The 23,800-nt window shown below is 48.7% G+C and overlaps 9 protein-coding genes across 9 annotated transcripts; 6 read left to right on the forward strand and 3 right to left on the reverse strand.

The window, feature by feature from the left end:
- Nucleotide 1: 1 nt before the first annotated feature.
- Nucleotides 2-1,257, reverse strand: ANOM_004101 (uncharacterized protein; the record flags this gene model as incomplete). Its single annotated transcript, XM_015549358.1, has 4 exons — nt 2-748; nt 800-943; nt 995-1,174; nt 1,225-1,257. The coding sequence occupies 4 exons, from the start codon at nt 1,255-1,257 to the stop codon at nt 2-4; spliced, it is 1,104 nt and encodes a 367-aa protein (XP_015408980.1).
- An 892-nt stretch (nt 1,258-2,149) lies between these two features.
- Nucleotides 2,150-3,073, forward strand: ANOM_004102 (NmrA/HSCARG family protein; the record flags this gene model as incomplete). The annotated part of the gene is made up of 1 exon (XM_015549359.1): nt 2,150-3,073. The coding sequence occupies one exon, from the start codon at nt 2,150-2,152 to the stop codon at nt 3,071-3,073; it is 924 nt and encodes a 307-aa protein (XP_015408977.1).
- A 2,082-nt stretch (nt 3,074-5,155) lies between these two features.
- Nucleotides 5,156-6,498, forward strand: ANOM_004103 (uncharacterized protein; the record flags this gene model as incomplete). The annotated part of the gene is made up of 2 exons (XM_015549360.1): nt 5,156-5,477; nt 5,576-6,498. 2 exons carry the CDS (start codon nt 5,156-5,158, stop codon nt 6,496-6,498), a joined length of 1,245 nt encoding a protein of 414 aa, XP_015408978.1.
- A 2,376-nt stretch (nt 6,499-8,874) lies between these two features.
- ANOM_004104 (undecaprenyl diphosphate synthase family protein) lies at nt 8,875-9,792 on the forward strand (the record flags this gene model as incomplete). Its single annotated transcript, XM_015549361.1, has 3 exons — nt 8,875-9,090; nt 9,162-9,421; nt 9,471-9,792. 3 exons carry the CDS (start codon nt 8,875-8,877, stop codon nt 9,790-9,792), a joined length of 798 nt encoding a protein of 265 aa, XP_015408975.1.
- Nucleotides 9,793-10,015: 223 nt separating this feature from the next.
- On the reverse strand, nt 10,016-11,527 carry ANOM_004105 (FAD-binding oxidoreductase; the record flags this gene model as incomplete). Its single annotated transcript, XM_015549362.1, has 1 exon — nt 10,016-11,527. The coding sequence occupies one exon, from the start codon at nt 11,525-11,527 to the stop codon at nt 10,016-10,018; it is 1,512 nt and encodes a 503-aa protein (XP_015408976.1).
- Nucleotides 11,528-11,756: 229 nt separating this feature from the next.
- On the forward strand, nt 11,757-12,591 carry ANOM_004106 (undecaprenyl diphosphate synthase family protein; the record flags this gene model as incomplete). Its single annotated transcript, XM_015549363.1, has 2 exons — nt 11,757-11,933; nt 11,992-12,591. The coding sequence occupies 2 exons, from the start codon at nt 11,757-11,759 to the stop codon at nt 12,589-12,591; spliced, it is 777 nt and encodes a 258-aa protein (XP_015408973.1).
- Nucleotides 12,592-13,294: 703 nt separating this feature from the next.
- Nucleotides 13,295-13,753, forward strand: arp1 (scytalone dehydratase arp1; the record flags this gene model as incomplete). The annotated part of the gene is made up of 1 exon (XM_015549364.1): nt 13,295-13,753. One exon carries the CDS (start codon nt 13,295-13,297, stop codon nt 13,751-13,753), a length of 459 nt encoding a protein of 152 aa, XP_015408974.1.
- A 767-nt stretch (nt 13,754-14,520) lies between these two features.
- On the forward strand, nt 14,521-16,003 carry ANOM_004108 (uncharacterized protein; the record flags this gene model as incomplete). Its single annotated transcript, XM_015549365.1, has 5 exons — nt 14,521-14,679; nt 14,751-14,880; nt 14,953-15,076; nt 15,152-15,594; nt 15,684-16,003. 5 exons carry the CDS (start codon nt 14,521-14,523, stop codon nt 16,001-16,003), a joined length of 1,176 nt encoding a protein of 391 aa, XP_015408971.1.
- Nucleotides 16,004-16,605: 602 nt separating this feature from the next.
- Nucleotides 16,606-19,238, reverse strand: ANOM_004109 (uncharacterized protein; the record flags this gene model as incomplete). Its single annotated transcript, XM_015549366.1, has 5 exons — nt 16,606-17,097; nt 17,160-17,191; nt 17,244-18,023; nt 18,076-19,063; nt 19,116-19,238. 5 exons carry the CDS (start codon nt 19,236-19,238, stop codon nt 16,606-16,608), a joined length of 2,415 nt encoding a protein of 804 aa, XP_015408972.1.
- Between the last annotated feature and the right edge of the window lie 4,562 nt (nt 19,239-23,800).

The following is a 23,800-nucleotide window of genomic DNA, read 5'->3' on the forward strand; positions in this document are numbered from 1 at the left end:
GTCAATCAGGAAATAAACAGCGCTGTTGTATATCCAAAGCCACAAACTTTGCTCTTTGAATTCCGGTGACATTTTCGATATTATTCATCTGGGCTATGACCCAATCACGCAAGGTATCGTTGGCAGTATGTGCTGTTCCTGCAATGTAGAGGGGCCATAACAGAGGTATAATACAAGCACCTCTCACATCACCTGGTTTACCTGGCTTATCACAGAGATGGAGGATGTATGGGACACTGTGACAAATGTCACTGGAGCTCTCCCGTATAACAGTGTTCGAAGTACTGAGCAGGTCCCTGGATGGTGAGGGTGTTGACGGGGAAAATCCCATGTCGAAGTGTATTAATAACAAGTCAACGAGTGCTTGGTGGAGAGTGATGCGCGCACAGCGCTGCAAGTTCCAGATGTGAACCATCTCGACGCCAGAATAAGTATCGTATCGCCCCAAGTATATTTCTCCAGAGTCGTTTGGGATCGTTAAGGTGTTATATTGATAGTCAGTGGGAAGGCTTTCAATCCAGCACTTGAAATCTTGATCAATCGACAATAGTGTTGACATATAATGAGACAAATCCGCCTTGTCTGTGGCTTCCTCCTTGACCGAAGCAAGAACGGCGCAGGCATTGACGATCAAGTCTGCCAGGTTACCAGCAGGTGCCTCTTCTGCGGTTTCAAAATGTCGGGCCTCACTCATCCAATTTATCAAGGTGATTGGTACCCGCACGCCGCGTTGAAGACAGTTGATCAGCTGTCAGAAAGTCAGAAAGACCTATTATAATGATTTCTCAACGTGACTCACGACTTCGGTGCGCAAGTTAAGAAAAATGTTTCGACCGATTCTATTACGTAGCTGGCCTACTCCTCGGAGCTGCACCAATGCCAGGGCTCCATCCGCATGTCTATCCCACGGACTAAGACTGTTACTGGAGTTAGAAGTTACTGTCTGGTTGAAGTTACTATCCAGCTCAGCGTTGCTGTGTCATAAAAGACTTACTTCGTACAACACGAGAAGCATCACAGCGACTAACATCTGGTCGGATGCTGCTTCAGCCGGGTCCGCGAGTGCCGCACGTACATCGCGAAGAGCCCAAGAATACGTCTGCCTCGCTGCTTGAGTCAAGGTGGGTGCATTTCTCAGATATGCCAGGCTAACCAATCCGACAGCACTGATCAGCTTAGCCAAGTATCCGTGTCCGGTTGCTCGCGTGTATACTATGGCCAAACAGTCAGGATGGCTGGGAGGGCGCCTAGGTCCATTGACAAGATAGTGGTAGGAAAAGAAATACAGAGCCTGATCCTCAAGTGAAACCGTGATTTTAGACCAAGGGTCAAGATCATGTTGCTCTGTAGATTGATAGACCCCAGCCTGTTGATATCGTTCGGATCTTACGGAGACTGCCTGATTGCCATGGATAAGGGGTGGGCTATTGTCGGAAAAAGGCTGAACTTTGCCCAGAGTCTCCACAGTTTGATCGCGGAAGGCATGTGAATTCTGATCTCGGTATCCTACACATCTGGAGCCAGCCCTGGCACATTGACGACATGATGGTCTTGCTAAGTCACACTTACTCAATATCAGACCAGGTCAGCTACGATCTCGAACAAGCTTAGGTAGAATACCTTTCTTCTTTTGACTCGACATTCTAAGCACGCTCTGCTGGGTTTACCGCGATAAACCATTGTAAGTCACAGCTCAATTGTGAGACGGCATCAGCGTTGCGGTTGAACATCCGTAAGTAACTACTCTATAGGACTTCATCTGGGTGGCGTCATGAATTCTTCCTCGTTTAGTAATCAACCCCACCAAAAGCAGTCGACTGGACGAGTTGAGTTGAATGGTCCCCAGTTTGTCGAGCTGCATGCTGAATTAGGAATGGCCAAATGCGCTAAGGCCGATCCAAGTTAGCGTGCGACAAAACAAGGTGGATACTATGCCTCTTTTGCAAGGCTCCACATCCTCGAGCTGTATACCTCTTCAAGTGAGATGAGGTGGCTAAACAGGTTACTCTATCAAGTCACAAATTATTTAAACAGTTTGAATCGTGTTCAATTCTTACCTTCATCCAGAAGACCATCAAATTGTGAATAGCGATTACACTAGTATCCGTTATCGTTTCCGCATAAACGCGTGCCCTTTAACCTCGATATCATGTCCCAAACCGTTGCATTTGTTACTGGAGCAACTGGCCACCAAGGCGGTGCTACTGCGCGTCAACTTTTGAAATCAGGAGTCAAAGTTCATGCTCTTGTTCGGGACCTGTCGTCTCAATCCGCGATTGAGCTCCAGCGCCTGGGAGTGCACTTGTTCCCAGGTGATTTCGGCAATCTATCATCCTTAAAGGCTGCAGTCGAGGGTGTTACCGCAGTCTTTCTGAATGTATCGCCCAGCCTTCCTGATACTGAAAGTGAGGTGATTCATGCAAAGAACATCATAGATGCTGCGACTGCATCCGGCACAGTCACCACTATTGTGTATTCCAGTGTCACAATGACGGGAAAGCACGAAGAGTTCCCTAACTGGGGACCTGATTATCCCATGGCGTGGTATTGGCGAAACAAAGCTCAAATTGAGTCAATGGTGCGAGAAGCCGGGGTCCAATACTGGACCATTCTGCGACCTGCATTTCTCATGCAAAACTACCATCAGCCGACTGCGTCGTATATGTTTCCTGAATTGGTTCAGAAGGGTGTCTTTTTAACGGCATACAAACCAAGCTCTACCATGACGGTGCTCGATCCTGGTGACGTTGGCAAGTTTGCAGCAGCTGCAATTATTGACCCTGCGGCATTTAACAAACATGAAATTGACCTGGGTGTTGAATCTCTTACGCCGGCTGAGATCGTGCGGGAGCTAAGCCGAGTTAGTGGAAAGGGTATTGCCCTTCAGTTTTACGATGAGAAAGAAGCGAGAGACCTCGCTGTGAGGGGTCCTAGACTCTATGCCCAATTGTGGACAAATGAGGTTGGGTACCAAGTCAACTTTAAGGAACTTGAAAAATACCCCATTCGTTTGACCAAGTTCTCAGAATATCTGGCAAAGCATCAGGATGAGGTTCTAGAGACGCTCAGATAAACGTGCTCTTTTGATCGGTTATCTTGGTCCTGAAGACCGCGAATGGGTTGTTTTGTATTTTGGACATGGGCTTTGAGTGTTGCATATTGCGGGGGCAGCGTTTTTCTGGAAGCGAGGATTTTGTGGAGATATATTTATTTACGGCACTACCGTAACTTCATAAAGATAACATGACCCACATTCCTTGAATATATTTCTTCCGGTAGATGAATTTCTACGTCGCATCTAGTTCCAGATCAGTTACAGGGATATATATTAGGTAGAAAATTATTAACTTGCAAGTGTTACAGATAATAGTTCCATGATCAGCTCATACTAGGTTCTTGGTAGTGGGCTGGACAATCATCATGTTTTTGAAGGCTAGATCAATTTCGGAATGACTGTAGTGGGCCATAGCAGAGACGCCCTTATTCTCCTCGAAAACCTTTCCTTGGACGAACCCGAGTTGACAATGAATGCAGGAATAGAGGAGAATTTGATAGAACCAGCGAGAATGCTTGGACAGCTTCTGTATCTGTATTCTGTTCCTTGACTGGGAACTGGAGCTGCTTTATTCAAGCTACTTACCCCATACCTCGTGAGCATAAAGCAGCGTGGGGAAGCACACTAGTACTTAAAAGGCCATCACCGGAGGAAATCCGACACTCTAGACTGATGGCTGGAAACAATACTCACGAACTCCACTACCGCAACTCATCACGAGACACCTCATATGGCGTGCTCTATAGAGGCGTTAATATCGAACGATCCAGATCCGTCACTATACTAAGCGATGGAGACATACTGAGTCTGCGTTGCACTATTGCACTCCACCAGTCACCTGATGCCGGCTTAGTCTCCAAGCTATCGTGACCGTGCGTCAGGGTGCAATGAGCCGATGGTGCAATGGAGCATTGACAATGACTGGTGTGGGTAGATGCCGCTCGATTTTCAACTCACCGATCGGAAGGCATCATTCTAACCATCAAGTATCCTTGGTGGACCTGCCTTTGGGGCTTGAGTTGTCAACTTGTCATAGCTTCTTGACTGATCTTCAGGAATTTTTCCAAAAGTATAGTCATTTCTTTGACAACACTTTCGAACTGGGGATGATACTAGCCCCACCCACTATGACTAACAGCAGGCTCTTAGACGAAAAAGCCCCGCGTGGAACATGTACTTTGTACAGACATGGTACGAACCGAGAGCTCGCTAAAAAAATATACATGCGTTGTTAACCAGGTCCGAAAAAGCGCATGGGCCAGTTTTGGGACCTGAAGATGAACTTTGTTCTTTTCGCTGCCGAAACTTAAGACTAAACGTGCCAACCGAGGGTCTCGCCAGTGGATAAACCACAGTGGGTCACCCGGGTTTCCGACCCGGGTAATGCATGAAGAATTGAGATAAGCCTCCTCATTCGAAGGTCGATCGAGGAAGGAGCCTGAACCCAACTTTAAGCTTCAGGTCCAACATCTCCGGCGATATTCAAGTTGCCCAACATGATCCATCTCCAACCACCGCATGCATTGTAGCCACGGTGAAGCAGAAATTTCTTCACGCTGACACCGCCGGAGGATTTCCGTTGTGGAGAAAATTCTGCTTGCGAGCGTGGCACACCTATTGCCACTTAGTCACACGGACGGAATTATTCTTCTCTAGTACTTTCCACATGTTGCGTCTTCGATCATTCTGGACGGTTGTCATCTTCCAAAATTAGGGTCGTGTGGTGGATCCCCGGAAAACCTTGAAAGCTTACGAACCAACTTCCCTCTTGGCTTCCGTTTTGGGAAGATCGCCAGATGGAACGTCTGGGTCGAGACTCATCTTCGAACGGGTGCTCGTGCCCTAACGAGGAACGAACGGCACAGCTTACACACATTTCGATTTTTATGACTTGAGAAGAATTGTCGTTATCAAGAGTCATCCCTACCACGTGGATCCGAGGGGTTGCCCCTTATGACATTTTTATGATGGCTCTTCGCACTCATCTTCTTCCCTGACAAGAAGGGAGAAGGGTTATAAAAACGGCGTGCCCGGATGCCCGTTACATCATCACCGCCATCATCTATAATCAGAGAAAGCAATTGCTATACTATCTCACACATGGAACCTTTGCATCTGGACGTTCCAACCACCCATCACGTATATGAAGGGTCGCACGGCGAGAGGTACAGCCCGCCCATTTCAGGCTCCGTTCTGGTGCCAGTATCCTTGTTGGACTTTGAGCAGGCGGAGTATCCCAACGTGACTGTTAGTCTGCTTCGAACTGTGACTTTGCGAGACAATGAGCTGGCATCCAATAGCCAAAACGACAACAAAAAGGGCGATTTCCTTCAGCGGATCCGCAGGAAACGTGTACCTCAAACCCAGACTATCACCACTCAACAAAAGGAGGGAAGCAGTACGGTAGAGGCACTGGTGCAGTGTCAGCTATGGCATTCACCAGAACCGGTCGAGTTGTATGAGTCGGGCGCAGCGTGCTGAAGTTTCTTTTTTCGATACCCGTTCCATTTGGCACATCAGGCACGACAGAGACTCCGTTTGGAGGGTTGTCATATGCTGTGCGCGCTGCGGCCACTTTCCCATCTGGAGTGGCAGTGGACGCGACCAAGGACGTGCAAATCCTCTCCCAGATCGTGACTGGCCCTAGCCAGACTGTTCGGCATTTTAAAAAATATACTGGCGAGCGGTTGCAGTCGGAGTTGTCTCTGACCCCGGAGCAACCCACCGATCCCAAAGCTAAGCTCGCATACTCTGCGAAGCTGGTCGCCCGTGGCACTACGGCGCGGGGTGCTCGTCCAACGGAAAGGAAGCAGTTCTTTGTTCGAGAGGTCCAATGGAGTGTTGAAGAGACGGTGAAGTTAATGAAAGTCTCCGGCGGTGAGAATCCTGACGGAGAGAGCATCACTTGGAAGGAGCAATCCGTGCGTCAGCTGTGCTCGGGAAAGCAACAGGGTCGCTGGGCTCCGAATAAGAAACTATCGGCCCAGCAGCGAAAGCTCCACGAAGATCATGACCGAATTGACGTACAATTTAATATAACTATCCCCAGAAGTGCATCCACCGCTGATCGACCGGATCTTTCTTCATGCACCTTCGACTCTGGAAAGCCATGTCGACACGTAACCCCTTGCAAGTTTAACGAGGAGTGCGCTGAGTCCAGAGGCGAGAGAACAACCATCATGGTTGATCACCGGTTGAGGGTTCATCTCATCGCTGGAGAAGACACCCTTGACGACAAGACAGGAGATCTCATCAACCGACGGCAGTTTGCGAAAGCATTCACCACGTGCTATACACTCCCGATTCATGAAGTGGCTGGCCGAAATGCCATCCCGGAGGGCACCTTCCACGGCAACAGCGCTCCTCCATTATACGAAGGAGAATCTGCTATGCCTCCTGCATATGACTTTGATGCACAATACACACCCCCTTGTTATGTTTAATTCCTGCTCCATTCTACGTGATATCCATCCCGCATGATGCCCGTTTCGTTCTTTTCATTTGTTGTTTCCCCTTTCTTTTTTTATTCTTTATAATTCCCAATCTGCTCTTTGCTGCCCCAATTGTTAGAAAGGCCCCCGCTATTGAGGGAGGTATGATGTTTACGATTTCACTTCTATGGTTATGTTTGTTTTCTTTTGGCTTGCTAGATTCGTTTTAGACTTGATAGGGCTTGGACGGCGCAAGATTTCGCACTACATATAGATCGCTATAGATAGATCCCCATGTTTATAATCCTAATAACTCGATATGTTCTATTCTAGAATTGATATAATCATTTGCATTTAGCCAAAACATATTGAATAATCATGGTACTCTTTCCACGGCGTAATAACGAGTATAGAATTCTAGATGTGTTCTACAAGTTGATCCGGGCAGGCATTGAGAGATGTGCAGTATGTGATATATACCTTTACGGAATGAATTATTCTGTAGACCTGCAAAGAGGATATTATCGCCCATGGGTCGATCGTAGAAGATATCTCAGTGTTGTAAACATCGCAAATTGCCCTGATAGGTCCAGGCAGAATTCTCATAATGGAGTATCCCGTGCTGGATAGTCCCTCACGGCAGGACATATCTGTCTTCCATGCCAAAATACAGGTCAAGCTCAAGCGAAGTAAGTAATTCTATGCCTTGACATCGAAAGTAATACATAACCACCCACCGCTTGCTGGGCACAGCCATGACAAGATACTCTTCCAGGTGTTTGTTCAAGACTAATGATTAGCCGCACACTCTCTACGGATAGTGCCGGCGACATGGCAACTATCCTTGATAAGTCCTTCTATTGCGTGTCTTTCCCGGCCTGGACGACCTCGGTGAACGGAAATGTTGATGCATGGAGATGGATTCTCTTTTCCGGTATCAAGGCAACTGGGTGCCTATAGGACATGAACCCTATCAGTCGTAGATTTAGCAATGGATTGGCGCAGGTGGAAGCTTATGGTACATGGCTATTTCACTGTCCAGCAGGAGTCTTAGGCGACACCACTGCAGTGGATGCAGTAGCGAGGAACTTGCCCACCTAGACCTAGGATTCAATCTCTCCTGAAATTAGAAGCGAAAAGATAAGCATAGTAACAATAAGCTCGACTATATCTAAATCTCACATTCAAATCTACATTCAGAGACCGTTCATAAATAGTCCCGTACTGCAGATCGACGATAAAATCTTTCAGCTTACCGAACAACATATTCCCTCACTATTAGTAAAGCCAACCATGTATCGGCTCCACACAGTAGTCTCCCAGTACTATCGTCTCTGGGCTCTAGAATAAGTCTAGCCAAACACTCTTGCATCTAATATGAAGCCGCGGCCCGTGCTAAAGCCTCGTACGCATCCAGCACCTGCGCATGTCCATTACTAATAGTGTCCCGATGCTCAACCGCAAGCTTGCTCTTCATGAGCTCAAGGAACGCCTTGTCCTCGTCCATATAAGTACGAGACATGTGACGCATCGAGTTCTCGAGCTTGGCGCTCTTCGACAGTGGAAGCTGAAACATCCCCCACGATTAGCATGGACCTTAATACCTCGCATGCGTAACATCGTACCTTGGTATGAATTAGATTCAGAAACTCAACCACTGATTGGAAATGAGCGACGGTATTGTTGGAGATCTCTGCGCTATCATCCAGCGAGTACTGGTCCGTCTGCTGCATATGGCTTTTGGACTGCTCAATGGCCTGGCGCGTTAAGTAAGCAGAGTGCATCAGCGTTGCCAGACCAGTGACTCCACCCTGGTACGCGTGGAGGGCAGCAATGGTCGAATCGAGGTTCGTCTTGAAGTTGTCGATGTTTGTGCGGACCTCGGGGGACACTTGGGCTCCAGTGAGGGCGATGAAGCCCAGTAAAGGCAGCAGCGACACCTTGGAGAGGATCATTGTGCGAGATCGGGTAGTACTCCTGTACAAAACGTAAATATTGCCGCGTGGGACCCATCTCTTTGATATATATACCAGGGGTGTGGGAGGTGGCTAATAGCAATGCTGTATCTAAGGGGTTGGCGTGCCTCCTTATGCAAGGGGTGCAGCAAATAAATCGAGCCAGCGCAACATATCCCCACCGATTTACCATTAGTGGAGATGGAAATTGGGATCCGCCTAATAAAGTATGCGGTAGATCCAAGTTCTGACAGGCTCTATAAGCAAGAACTATTGGCATTCAATGCACCTTGTCGGTCTGATCAACGACCCAAAATTGAATCTGATATATCATTCATGCCGGCAAGTCTGGTGTCATTTTCGACTAAGAAAGACGCATCGTGTTTCCATCTCCATGTACTTCCCTCATCCTCCTACTCCATATTTTCAGATAATGGCATTCCTAGATCAACATATAACCTCCACGGTGGCATCATCCACGGGCCTGACAATCCTAGCCTATCTGCGGTCCTTCGCCCTCCAAACCCTCCAATGCGGGCCAATCCCCCGACATGTTGCCTTCATCCTCGACGGAAACCGACATTTTGCTCGCAAACATGGCCTCTCTATTCCCGAAGGTCACTCGGCTGGTGCTGACAGATTGTTTGAAGTAACTATTCCCCTCATCTAATGAGTAGCCAATACGCGCCACAGTGTTAACAATTCCCACGACGGAAACAGACCCTCGACATGAGCTACAGTCTCGGGATAACAGAGGTATCAGCATATCTGTTCAGCATTGAGAATTTCAAACGCGGAGAGACGCAAGTCAGCGATTTGATGACCGTGATTGAATCTTTCATTCGACGCATCGCCCAGCCACATGGACTGCTCAAGAAGCACGGAATCCAATTGCGCATCATCGGCCGATTGGAGATGGTCAGTTCGCGTCTGCGTTCTGTAGCTACAGATGCTTGTACGCGAACAGCCGGTCACAGTCGGTAAGAGAACGTGTACGGGTCCGAACTTGTGCAAGGCTGATGACTGCAGGGGTGTCGTTAACTTATTCATTGCGTACACTGGACGCGACGAAATCGCCACAGCCGTTCAGTCCACCGTCGTGGAGTGTTCGCGGGAGGGGAAGGGGGACGTGGTCAAGATGCTGGATCGACATATGCTCTCGGCTAATAGCTTGCCTGTGGATCTGTTGGTTCGCACGTCTTCCACAAGACGGCTCAGTGATTTCATGTTATGGCAGTGTCACCAGGGTACCGAAATCATGCTTTTGGCGTGCTTCTGGCCGGCTTTCACGGTGTGGCACCTCTTTTGGGTGGTGTTAAGGTGGCAGGCTAGGAGGGGGGTGGGCGTTTGAATTATACTTCATTCTACCTTGCAGTATGATACCAGAGGTCTGTATAAATTAGATTATCGTCCATTAATAGAAGGAGGGGTGACATTGTAGGATGTGTAGGAAATTATATTTAATCACGGGGATACTGTAGAGTCAAGAACGATAGCCAGCCCTAGGCTATCAGGTGCATGGCTTATCAGGACACGAAGTTGAAATGAACATGTATTGCTTTTTCAAAAGGCTATTAACTACTTCTCATCAGGTAATCTCCTCCGGAAATGGCCTTCCATGCTCCATACCACCCCGCGAAAGGCCTGATACTCCAGAACCACTCGGACCAGGAAGCGGACGGGCTCTCCAGCTCCACACGCACCTTCTCATACAAGGAAGGGAGATTTTTGGCATGATATCTCCCTCTGAGTGCATCATATGACTTGCGATCGTAGATCGACCAGAACTCATCCTCGGTATAATATGTGTGGGCGTATAACCACTTTTTCCCGCCGAGCGAATGGACCTTCTGCTCTAGCCGGCGATTGCGATCGATGAACCGCCGTCGGTCGGTTGGTCCAGGCCCCCAAATGCCAAAGTTCATTAGAAAGTCTTCGTCGGCAGTATCACTGGTGTCCGTTGTCGCGGTGTCCCGTTTTGCTGTTAGTAGGCCTCCTCCTTCACCTGCCGACTGTACGCGGAGCGGACAGAGCCACAGAGGGTAATGGCCAAATGTTTCCTTAGAATCCAGCCAGTCCACAAACTCACTCGCCTTGTCATAAGGAATACCCACATCCTGGACGATATATTGATTGGCCAAACCACTCTCATGGAGGGCGTGGTACATCATGCGGGTGCCCATGCAGGTGTCAAAGAGCCAGCGAGTCCACCGGGTAAATGGAACGAAGAAGTACTCGTACGAGTACTTCCCACCCCAGAACGCGCCTCGGTCGTATCGGAAAAGGTAGTCTTCCAGCGGGATATAGTCGACGATCGCATTCTCTGACAGCTTTGCTTCCTGCATGCGACTCTGCGCATGGATGTAAAACCACTCATCCTCCGGACGTGTAAATCGGTGAGTAGGATAGTCGCTGCCCTTGTTCTGTGCAATGCGGCCCTTGCAGATGAGGATTTCCTCCTTGCTGAACACAATCCCATCGAGATATTCCAAGTTAGGATCCAACACAGAGCTTTGCATCTTGGCAAGCGCTTCCTCCATGTTATTAGTAAACAAATACTCCAGCTCCAGGTGCGGATTCGGCCCGACATAACGCAACTGGATTTCAAGCAGAGTAACCACACCCATTGTGCCAAAGCTGCTGGCGGCGCCCCAGAAGAGATCGGGCTCTTCGGTGCGGGAGGCGGTCACTCGCTCACCGTTGCCCAGGATTATCTCGATGAAATTCACCGTTCGATCGAAGAACCCGTACTTGAACGAGCTGGATTCTCCAGATGTCCCGGAAAACCCTCCACCGGCGGTAATTCCACGGAACTCCATGACAACGAGCGGTATCAGGTTGTGCTTTAGGGTGTGTCGGGCCAGCATATCCATTGGGACGTTGGGCTCCACGAGGACTGTCATTCGAGATTCGTCGATGGAGAGGATATTGTTGAGACCTGAAATATCAACAACATTGGAGTGATCGGTACGTCGTTGGCGTGTACTGCTTGTCGAGCCATGGTAGATGCGAAAAGGCTTCTTGAGCTCATGGAACCTGCGGACGGCTGCTGCAATGTCTGCGGTCGCACTCGAGTGGAAATCCATGGTTGAAGTTACTAGGATGCTCTCATTCTGGTCCACAGGTAGCGACCGTGGGTTTTTACATATGGGAGTGATTAATTGTTGGACGATGTGACGTGTTTCAGGGTGACAGGTCATCTCCAAGCCCCTTGCATAAGGATAGTTAGCTATGTAGGTCATTTCAACACCACCCGGGCGTCCCAGAGTAACCAAGTTGGTGAATTGAACTTCTGGGTTCTCTCCAGCAATCGCCATGTCATTCCTTCAACCATTAGCACGCTTTTTCCAAGAATATTTGATTCAGGCTGTCCGGGTGGGTCCCATACCGGCACACATGGCCTTCGTTATGGATGGAAATCGCCGTTTCGCAGAGACACGTCGTATCAGCGTGAAGAAAGGACACCAAATGGGTATTGAGACCCTGGAGCAGGTATGACTGTGTGCGTGTGGCCCTCTCTGTCGCATCACCCTTGCTGACACCCTCCGAGAATTTGGAAATTTGCTTTCGCCTGGGGATTCACGTTGTGACCATGTATGCATTCAGCATCGAAAATTTCCAGCGGTCGCCCGAGGAGGTCGCAGCACTCATGGACCTTGCCAAGGCGCAGATCTACCAGCTATCAAGACCTGGAGGGCCGCTGCAACGCTGGAACGCGAAGCTGCAGGTTCTAGGGAGGCAGGAGCTCTTGCGATCCGACGTTCAGGAAGCTCTGCGGGTTTGCTCGGACTCCATGAGCCAGGGGAACGAATTTGTTCTGAATATCTGCATGCCGTATACCTCGCGAGATGAAATTGCCATGGCCGTGCAGCAGACAGTCCGCCAGCATTCCCGTCCATTCGATACTGGATGCCCCATCACTGAGGAAAGCTTGTCCAACAACATGCTTGTCAGTGTTGATCCCCCTTTGAATTTGTTGATCAGAACTTCCGGTGCGTCCCGTCTCAGTGACTTTCTTCTCTGGCAATGTCATCAAGTCACTGAAATTATGGTGCTGAATGTCTTGTGGCCTTCTTTCGGTTGGTTGGGGCTTTTGTATGTGGTGTTGGTGTGGCAACACCATCTGCAAACTACATCCCAGAAAATTTGAAATTATGAAATACGATTTTCCTTTTTGTTGGTGGTTTGATAAAGCAGTAGATAGAAATTCCTATAAACCAGTCCCAAGCACAAGAAAGTCTATTTCCGCAGGCGGGAGGGCCAATGCGGCGTCTGTGACTGGGCAGACAAAGACACAGCCTCGAGGGAATTCCGTGGGGAAATGAACGACCATTGAAAGTGATAGTCTCTCTTTCGGAACCACGCAGTAGAAAGGAAAAGGGCAGCTGCCCTGTTGGCTGAGGTGAGGAAAAAGCTGTAGGCGTTATTACGGACTGTTGTCTGGATCCCACAAGTGGACGATGAGCCAAGGGCAGACTGTGGTAGTCGATGGGTTGAGGTAGTATTAGGCTGCATGCCTGCTGCTGGATAATAGGGCACATACGCGATGTCACGATGTAATGTATCGAGGGATTAACTTCGATGTGCCCCGCATAAACCCCGGCGGATCCGTGCTTTGCTAAATACACTGGTACGTAATGTCTGGGTCTTTGGATAAGCACTAAACTAGTGCCTACATCACGAGGTATATTTCCTGCCCTTTTAATAGCACCATCTTCGCACTTTACATCCTCCCACTTGCGTTCGTCCAGGATTATTGCACCAGGGAAGTGGCTTAGCGACAGCCGAGGTCGTTAACTAACTCTACCCGAATTCTGCACCCCTACGTTATAACCCTGAGAAGATAGCCCGTCATGTCCGACCCAACTATCCCGCTCGCGTGCCAGAACCTCCTCCATGACTGGGCGAACTTGTTAGACACCAAGTCCTGGGCTCGGATGCCGGCGATTTTCGCGCCGACTATCGACGTGGATTACTCGAGCCTTGGCCAAATCAAGGCCACCGCCGTTCAGCCTTCTTTCTATATCGACCATTACGCAAGTCCAAACCAATTAGGGAATCCCGAGGTCCAGTCGCACCATTTTATCGGCGCGTGTAAATGGACACGGGAGTCGGAATCACACGTCAGGGTTGTTTTTCAAATCATGGCGGTTCATCGGAGGACTCCCCAACACGGTGATGCGGTGCTGGCTACGGGCCACGGGGTTAACACCATGGATTTTGCTCAGGTTGACGGGGAGTGGAAGATCGCCGGGATTAAAGTTACTCTTTTGTGGTTCGAGGGCGACTTCAATGGCATTTTTGAAGTCTAAGAGTTGAATTATTTTCAGATATCTTTTTTTCTTTCCCTTTGCTTTTTCGCGCTGTGGGAACTGAAACTTCTGTTAGTGGCAAGGCATACACTGAGATATGAAAAGTTATTTCCATATGGACGTACATATTCACAAGCAATTCGATGCTATATGATGGTACTGTTTACCCTTGCTATAGGCAACTTTGATTTGATATAGACCACTTCAAAGTAGGATGTTAGCCGTTGGCTGACTAGTGCCGCTACTATGAGAGGCGAAATTACGGTGGGTCAGGACCCTTGTTGGTAGGATGCACAGACACCAAGCCCTCGTACCACGTTGTGGAATGCTTCTTTTCCTGGCATAATCGAGTGTACCTTAATAATGCACTATTGGCCATCGCTCCGTGCGAATTAACGAAATCCCTCCAGAATGGTGATGTGAATTCCATGTGAAAAGGCGTCGCCGCCACAGAGTACTTGGTTGATGTATCCCAAGATAACAGTTCTTTTGCAGGGATGATCGGGCTTAGTCTACTAGTGCTGACACCACGGCTGAGACGTCTCTTTTTTCTTTGTTTCGCATCTCCACTCCATGGCGGGGTTTGCGGAAGATGTTGGAAATGAAGGCTTTACCTCGCCATGGCATGATACCTGCCCCTCATGCGTCCTGGGAGGATTCTTAAGAGGCACAAATGGCCGCCAGATCCGTACAGTTCATAAGCCTGGATCCACTGCCAATTCAGTCCATTCCACGAGAAACAATCAGAGAAGCGACCTATAACCACCATGGAAGGCAAGGGAAGTCTCGCTGCCGAGCTGCAGCAGGTGATTGAGAAATACAACAAAGATGACCCTGCGAGTTGGATGCAACTGGAGGATGCCCTGGAAAAGGTGCGTCGGGAGCTGGTGCCTCCTCACATCTTTACAATGAAACAGCGACTGCAGGTATGTTGTGTACCTTCTGTTTCTCGCATTATTGGAACACATCGCAAACAACAATGACTTTCGCACAACAGACGGTGAACAATGTTTGCATTGTGGTGGCGCATGAGATGGGCCTGCTCCAGACCTTGGCTGCCAATGAAGGCAAGAGTCTGACTGCTGAGGACCTGTCCAAAGCCTCGGGGTACAATGTCGGCCTCATTGGTACGTATCGGGACTTATTATTATAAGGCGTTGTGATGCAGTTCCTAGACTAATGCACTCCATATATCGCAGCTCGGGTGATGCGCATGCTAACAGCCATTGGCTTTGCAAATGAGACTGCGTATCAGACTTACACTGCAAATGGGTGTACCTTGGCCCAAAACACGCCAGGTGCTATTGGAGGCATGATTATCTCGTAGAGTGTTCCCAAATTTCTGTAGTATCGTTCTGCTACGGTTAAACCTGCGCTAACATTACTCCCTCCGATCAGCAATGACATTGTCTTCCCCGTTGCAAGTCAAATCCGCCAATATCTCCGGCAGAACAAACCTGTTGATATCAGCAAAGCGCCGCCAGCATACGACTTCGCGATGGGAGAGACCATCTGGCAAACACTAGCGAAAGACGCCGAGTGGAAAAAAGGCTTTGACGACAATATGACCGCTCGGAACAAAACACTCTCTGTCCCATGGCATGTGAAATATCCGGTTGGGGAGAAGCTAGCCGCACGACCACTGTCGACAAGACCAATCATTGTTGATGTGGGTGGTAACCAGGGGGTTGATCTACAACGTTTTGCGGATACATTCCCTGAGCTAGACTGCGAGCTGATCTTGCAAGACCTCCCGGAGACTATAGCTGGAATTCCAGGAGAGCTTGACTCTCGAATCAAGCCAACTTCGCATGACTTCTTTACAGAGCAGACTTCAAAGGGTAGGTCTTCAAAAACGCAAACATTGAGAGAGAAGCAATAGCTCGCACAGTGAGCATTTTTTTATATTAAAGTGCTAACATTGATCTAGGGGCTGATATATACTACCTCAAATCTATCCTTCACGACTGGGACGATATCGCCTCGCGCAAAATCCTTTCCAATATTGCGAAGGTTATGCAGCCTCATTCACGTCTTCTCATCAACGAAATGATCCTTTCCGATGTGACTGAGTCAATGATGAGGAGTAACATGGATATGCTGATGCTGTTCTTCACTAACGGGATGGAGCGTACTCAGACACAGTGGAATGAGCTGTTGGCCTCGGTGGAACCACCTCTCAAGCTTGTTCAGGTCTGGTCAGCTCCGGGGGATCAACAATGTGTCATTGAAACATGTCTGGCGGAGTAGAAATGGAGCATTATCATGGATACTCAAGATAGAAGCGTACTATTAAATTAAGCATTTATATATATTATTCTGCTTGGAAACATCCGTTCAATCTTACTGCTGGGCATATACAGATGTAGGTCAGGACAGGGGAATATCGTCCTTGTGCGAGTTCCAACCGTACATTCGATCAGGATCAATGAAATTACTCTAGCGCCCACTGACATGTTGTTCCGAATACTAGAAGATGCTTGCAGGTCCGACCATGGAGATCTCGTGTAGCTGAAAGAGGAGCATATATTTTGCGATCCAAAGTATCAATTTCCGAATGATGACCAAAACGATTGGGAATAATATTTTACAGCGTCGCTTGAACAAATTCGAGAATCGAGACAGAATTTTCATCCAACTCTTGACTGGAATTAGTCTCAATTAAATGAGCATTGGCTCAATACACGTGCGACCACTGTCTGACGCTATACTGAGAGACCGGCTCAGAGCTACATTTAAGGGCATTCTTTGCTTTGAAAAGCAAGCAGCTGATATTCTCATGAGGCCCAAAATTCAGTTTGAAGTCTCGCAACTGTATCCACTAAAAGCAGGACCCCGTAAAAAGCCATCCATTACCCCAAGAATTCCTCATTGTACTTCTCACCATGCCACTGAAGGTCCATGGAAGTGAGACCAGAAAGATCCAGTGACCCCGGATTCGTTATCTCGATTGTCCAGCTCGTAAATGGCGGTGGTGCGCTGTACTCATTTGTATTGATGGTGAATGCTGTATCCGTGACAGGCTTTCCGTCGACAATATTATATGAGTACTCGCGGGAGAACACAGGGCCGACAAAGTTGAAGATGTCTGATTTAAGTATATCATTATATACCCCGGATGTAGATATCTTGAAGGCAAAATCCGGCTCGTTCTGATCTGTGACATTAGATTTCGCACCAACTAGTGTGATCTCCAACCTGTTGATGCGAAAGTGAGACCCGTCGTAGAATGGACCAGCGGGACTGTGATCGTGTGTCTTCGGGACTTTGGGGATAAACGTGAAAGTGCTTTTATTCGAGGCTTTGAGCTGCTCAACAATTTGGGCGTTGTATGGGACCGGCAGCTGGAGAAGTCAGTGGTGTTGAATTGAGGAAACAGGATGAGGGAGACTAATAAGCAGCTCACATTCTGGGATGATATTATCTTCGTGTCAAATCCTGTATAGTCCTATATCAGTAAGATTTAACCTCTTGGATCAGCCGGACTTACGCGAGGGGCCACCTGGGTACTGCTCTTTGAACCTTTGCAATTTCATAACCAAGTCAGAGAGGTCCTTTCGGTAGTCCTGCACATTCTTCAGTGGATCGATTTGGATCGGATAGTTGTCCAACACGGCAAATTTGTAGGCCCACGCGACATTGCGCATCTGGATGAGGATGCTAGTTCGAACGGCCATGTACCGGTCATACAACCGGACCTCTACCTCTTCCGTCAACTTCTGGTTCTTTCTAAACTCTGTCTCCAATTCTGTAAGTCTCCTGAAGTCTTTCTGATTTAGGACTACCTCCATATATGCATGGATATATTCCTGTGCAGACTTGATGGCCTCTGCCTTGGCCTGCGCCAACAGCTTTCCATTGATGGAGTGCTTTCGAAGCCCCGATTGGAAAGCCGCTGCGCCATCTACCTTCTCACTCACAGCCAACGCTAACCCATTGTTGGCATCTTCTATCCATTTATCCCATTCAGCAATGGACAGAAGCGCGTCTGCATCGGCGGCATCACCCTGGACCTCTTGGATCGGCCTGACGTCTGCATCTGGATTCTTCTCGAGCTCCTGGAGATTTTTAATTGCCTTGGAGATGTTTGGATACAGCTTGTATACTGTCGATGCACCCTTTGCGATTTTCTTGAGGACGTCAGACCTGAGCAGTGACTTTACGGCCTCGCCGCGTTTCTCGACCTCCTCGGCTGCCTCTATGGCTTTGCTGACCGGGCCGCTGCCCCCTGAGCTGCCCAGCAATAGCATGCCGATTGACAAACCAAAGTCTGAAGAGCTCAGTTAGATGGCAATGTAGGAAAAGGGACCCAAGCTGCATACCGGCTATGGCGCCAAGAATCTTGAAGATGGCCCATTTCTTTTGTTTTTTCTGCCAATCATTTAGCCCCTTCTTGTATGTATCTCCCAGATCTTTGATGTGGTCTTCATCCTGCTTCATCATGGCTTCACAAGAGCCTACAATGTCAAGGACATGTTTATACTTCTTCTCCGCTTCGTCCCGGTGCTGTTTGGCATTTGTGAGCTGGTCTCCCGCTTTGCTTGCCATTTCCGTCCAGGCGGCGTGCCGGTCTCGCAGATCATTATTCCGATCCTGGAATCTTTGATACTGTGTTTGAAAGGCTTCCCCTGTATTTAATAGAAGAGTCTGGGAGTCGATATATTTGTCCACCGCCAGGACGGGGACGTAGTTCCCCGTTGGCCCGAGGAGCTTCTGGATGGCCAGCTGCTGACCCAGACTCACGGCTTGAAGGTTGGTGCTTCCGTCATACTTAGCACTGCTACCTGTGCAGAGACCCACGTAAACAGTCAATGCGAGGGCGAGATCTGGATGACTCCAGAATAGGATAGAGGCAATGCGCAGTTGAGTGGCCAGGGTGTCCACCAGCCTATAATTATCCCAGCAAAGGCTATAATCCTTTATCCACGCTGTGGTGACTGCAGGTTTTGTTGACTTGTCGATTACTATGTCCAATCCAATATTACCTGTACCCGGGCCAAGGCTAAGTGTGTTCTGAACCTTTCCATCAACACCGTCAACTCCGTCGATCGAGTAGGTGAACTTCTGGTCGAGAGTGGTGCCGTAGATAGTGAACGAGCCTGCAGCCACATTCTTTGCTTGTAACTTGATGTTAACCGGAGAGTCCGCGGTCAATACTCTGCCATACAGCTGTATGCCACCCGCGGTCTTTGACAGGTCGACGGTGGTGTCGGGGTGGAAGCCAAGAACATCTGCCGCGGCTGTGACCTGAAAGGGCTCTGTTGCGATGACCTTGGCCACATCGATGTAGACATCTCGCATGAATGCGTTCTGTATCGGAAGAGTCAGTGGCTTTGCTCCGCGGGTGGCATTGATTACTTACGTCGCCCGGCTTGGTTGGTATGGTTCCTTCAGCCTTCAATGGAATTCCACTGATCTGGGGGGAAGTCGCATACTTTTCCCATTCGGCGGGCGACTTTGGGCTTTGCGGGAAAGGGTTATTCATTTCGACTCTGGGTATGTTGCAATGAACCTTTCCTATACAGGTGAACTTTATAATACTGTGGCTAAGACGAACCTCCCAGGTGTAGGTGTTTGGGCTGCTCAGCTGACGGGCTGATATTGTGGGAGAGAATCATGCCCCAATCAGTCCTCAAATTATCCGTCAATATCTTTCCCTTCAACACTGGAGCAAAGCTACAGATTAGATCGACAGGTTGCCTTTTCCCGCTGGAAATGGGTGTGAGGGATTTATCTCCGCACATGGCTGAGCTGAGCTGAGACGTGTTCATCCAGACTAGTATTGGTGCATACATGCATGTAGCTGCGGGGTGAAATATCAGTTTACAACCATATATTTTGATTTAATTGCTTTTGGATTGACTAGTGGTGGGTACCAGCAACCCTGCAACTGCGGCCCGTCCGGGTCGGGAATCCCGCTGAAATTTATGTATGCCAAGGGATACGAGTGGCTGTCTTAAGCGGGGAAAAGCTAAGGATGCAGTGGAACAAGACGTGTACAGATTGGACTGGCACAGTTGGCTTTTCAAGGCAGTGCATTTCTGCAGAACTACAAACAGCAACCGCAGATCATCGTACGAAAGTAAAACATATCTATTTCGGGCCGGGATTGTCATTCGCAGTTCGTTCAGCGTACGAGCCATTGAGGGCCTCTTGGGCTCGTGGGTTCCAGTACGCAAAGACAGTGTCCTTGAAATTCTGGGCTGTTGGACGATCAGCAGGCAGGCTCTGAAAATTTCCCGCAGTCTTACCGTCCTGTTTGCGGCCGTCCCAACGAGCGAGAACGCTCTTGTGGAGCTGTGCCAAGTATTCGTCTGACTTGTCAAGATGTTCGACCTTGACCCAGTCGTGAGTGACTTGGAAATCCTGCATGACTGCAATCGCATAGCCTGAAGCATGTCAGCAGGAAGCAGAACAGGTCGGATTGCCATTTGCGGTCACCTTTCATCGCTTGCAAGCTAGGCTCAGCGGTGTCCAATGATTTCCTCAGTGTGGTAGTGTCTCCCTGCACGAGTGTTACAATCCAAACTCAAGGACCCACAGGAACGCTACATACCAACAGCCTTTTGACGCCCTCGTTCTGGATATCCTTCCTTGCTTCCACCTGGTACCACGTGCACCAGTTATCAGTCAAGGGCTTCAGCCTGGTATGTCCGCGAGGGCGTAGCCCAGGCCTTCCGATGTGGTCTGGAAGAGAACAGAGGCCTGCTGAATACGATGCTGCTGTGCCTTGATCGCGTTCTCTGCATTCTCTTTGTAAAACTGGGCATGATCCGTTTCCTTGTTTTTCTTGTAAGTGGAAATCTTCCCGAAGATATCATCTGATTTGCTAGTCAGCTACGGTCATTTCGGAGATCGACAGCGCCCACCGTATACCTGCGCAGCGGAATCGGCCAGCTTGATCGTATCGTCACAGCTTTGGCCCATTCGCTGGAAATCCGACTATTCAATACTGTTAGCTAATCCGCCCGGTTGTGCTGAACAATGACCTGACCAAAATTCCCGCGCCCAAAGGGACAACCTATCAAACGGTCAGTCACCAATCATTTGGTAGAGGAAACCATGACTCACCCGCGCATGAAGAGCGAATATACCTGGAGTCCCGCTGTGGTCGTACTAGATAGCGTTCAGGATATTTCAAGATGAAGCCGTTCGGGGAATGGACCCTTACGTTGTTCATACCATATGCATTGATCAATGTCCGGTATCGCAAATGCCGAGTGACTGCAAAAGTCGCGAACCACAGACCAGGATTAAAGTCGACACTGTCCAGACTGAACAGGTTGATCTTGTTGGTTGCAGGGGCACAGGGTTGAACCATGATGGTTTGGCTTTGTGATTGGTATGGAGAGATGACGGTTTTTGGAAAATGTTTCGCGAATAGAGAAAAGAGAGGTGCAAGCACTCGGGCTGTACAACTTACAGTGGAAATAAATGGCCGTGAAAGTGAGGGGCAAGGGGGGCTTTGGCTGCTTGACTGTAGGCGCTAAGCTGCTCAGCTCCTGCGTGGTATTCTTGCTTGGCCAAGTCAGGCCTCCTGCAGTTAGTGATGCATGCATTAGCCATGTGACTGATAGCTGTTAATAATGGAAATGCATCTTTATCATACTGGCATGAGAGATATGCAGGTTGCGGTGGAGTGATAATATGATCCCTTCCTGCGTCTGTGATATTCTACGCACGGCTGCATAAGTGATGAAGCCACACTATGCACGACTGTACGAAGTACGTAATTCGAGCGCCAACCATGAGATGCAATTAAGTGATATGGGTCGATCTACATCGTACGGGTGGCGTCGTCACTTGGGGACAAAATCACACTCTGCGTCATTCCTGAGAGGAGAGCTGAAAGCTGCATTAGAAGGTTGGGACTGTATGGGAGTTGGTTTTCAATCTCTCCAATCAAGTATCACCACGGATAACACAGAGAGATTATCTCGCTCAACATTCGGAGACGTTCGGGGTGATTCTTATCGGGCATAGCGTATGGACCTTTGGGATATTGGGGCTGATCAGAATCAAGGCAGCTGCCAGGCATGTGGACTTGATTCTACCAGTAATGGTCATTCGGGATACCCTTATATAGAGCACCAACCTACAGCCGATTTCAAGTTCCAACAACGAACAGCATATTCTTCTGCTAGCTCTCATCTGCTCTCCTCAAAACAAATCCAATCCATCAGTCACAATGACTACCATGACTGCCACCGAAGATCCCGACCTCAAGAAATGGCTGCCCGATCTGAATCTAATCGTCAAAGTCAACGGAACCCCCAACGACCAGCCCAAGAGCCAGGATGTCTTTGTACTCTCTCATCCCAAGATGGTGTCGCTCATGCAGTACGTCTACACCGGCGCTTTGCTACCGACTAGCACGCAAAGCTACTGCACCCGGATGCAAATCGAGGAGACCGCAATCCCTTCCGATGTAAAGGAAGCGATGTCCGATGTTCTTGTTACTTACTCAAGAGTAATTCCTCAGATATACTGTCATGCGGCGCCAATTCTTCTAACATTGGATTCAAAACAGATCAACACCGAGTGTACTGGATTCAGCCAGAAGACCTGGCCAGACATGGTCACCCTGGCGGGCCGTATCTCAGATTATTGCGAGGAGGCTTGTGGCAAAGGCAACATAGATGGCGCCTTCTATGTTCAGCTGTTGAAGCTGATCGGGGAGTATAATGAGCTGAAGAAGAAAAATGCAGACAAGAACCAAATTGACCAAAAGGGCAGCGATGTAAAGGACTACGTGGGGGAGTTCAAGGACAAACTTGTGGATTTGAGTGGGCAAAGCACCAAGATGCGCGATGCACTCAACGCATTTAAAGGCAAATGCTCTACAAACCAGCGAGACCTCGACAGTGAAGCTGGAAAAGTACAGAAAATGCTCACTGACAAAAATGGCGCAATTGCAAAGATACGAGATGAAATTAAAAAGGCACAGAATGACTTGAGGGCGGCGCAGGAAGAGTACCACCACGGTAGGTCGCTAATATCCCATTATCGCCGATGGTTGCTCACTTTCGCTGGCAGACGTCCTTGTGGCTTCTACAACCCCTACCTATGCATGGTGGTAAGTAGCCCTTGGTTGCTAGTCATACACCGCTGAACGACGCGCAGTACAATCTTCGGCTTCATTGCGGCCATTACCACAGCATCGATTTATGGAAGTAAGGCAGTTGCGATGCGGAAAGCTATTGAAAGAATCGAGGCCCTCATCAAAAAAGACGAGGAAATTCTCAAGGCCGACGTGGCCATCGATGGCGATCTCACCCGGATGAAGGTGAATCAGAACCTCTCCCTTGCTGCTTTTTCAAACTACTAACTCCATGATTCTGCAGGCCGATCTGCAAACGATCATCGACCTGATCGGGCCTGCCATCGAGATCTTAGGCTCACTCATCACTGTTTGGCAGCAAATGAGCGACCACTTGGGCTCTATTTCAAACCAGATTGACCTCGGACAGACTATTCGCGGCGTCGCTCTGGAGCGATCCAAACTAAATAACGTTGTGACGGGCTGGAAGGAGATGCAAGCAAAGGGTAAGCGGAAGATGTCTACTTGGCGTAGATTGATACTAACGTTTGTCTTTTCTAGTCGATACTTTCCGCAATACTGCGTATATCCAAGACACCAAGAAGGTCATGACGATCAAAGAATGGATAGACAACTCAAAGAAATGATCCCGTTCAGCCTAGGGTGTTTACTTTTACAATACGGCTGATAAAACGGCCTTGGTATGGCAATGCCCCCGTTTCAAATCGTTTCTCAGTCTCAAATCTCTATCTAAGAGACAATATTTTGCTAAGTTGGTTGGAAGTACATGGTACATGTATCGTGTTAGTGTGCTAGTGCAATGTGAGAACCAGGACAATCACATTCATGACCATTAGGAATCTGGAAAGTTTGTAGAAGACGATGAGTTTTGAAATATTTCTGTAGAGCATCTTGTCATAGTAGCACGAGGATTTGATCACAGTTGCTCACAGATACGATACTCTATGCAATGATTCAGCCGATGGACCAAACCTAGCCCAGTCCCA

Source organism: Aspergillus nomiae (genome assembly GCF_001204775.2).
Source record: "Aspergillus nomiae NRRL 13137 chromosome Unknown contig00062, whole genome shotgun sequence".
NCBI classification, from domain to species: Eukaryota; Fungi; Ascomycota; class Eurotiomycetes; order Eurotiales; family Aspergillaceae; genus Aspergillus; species Aspergillus nomiae.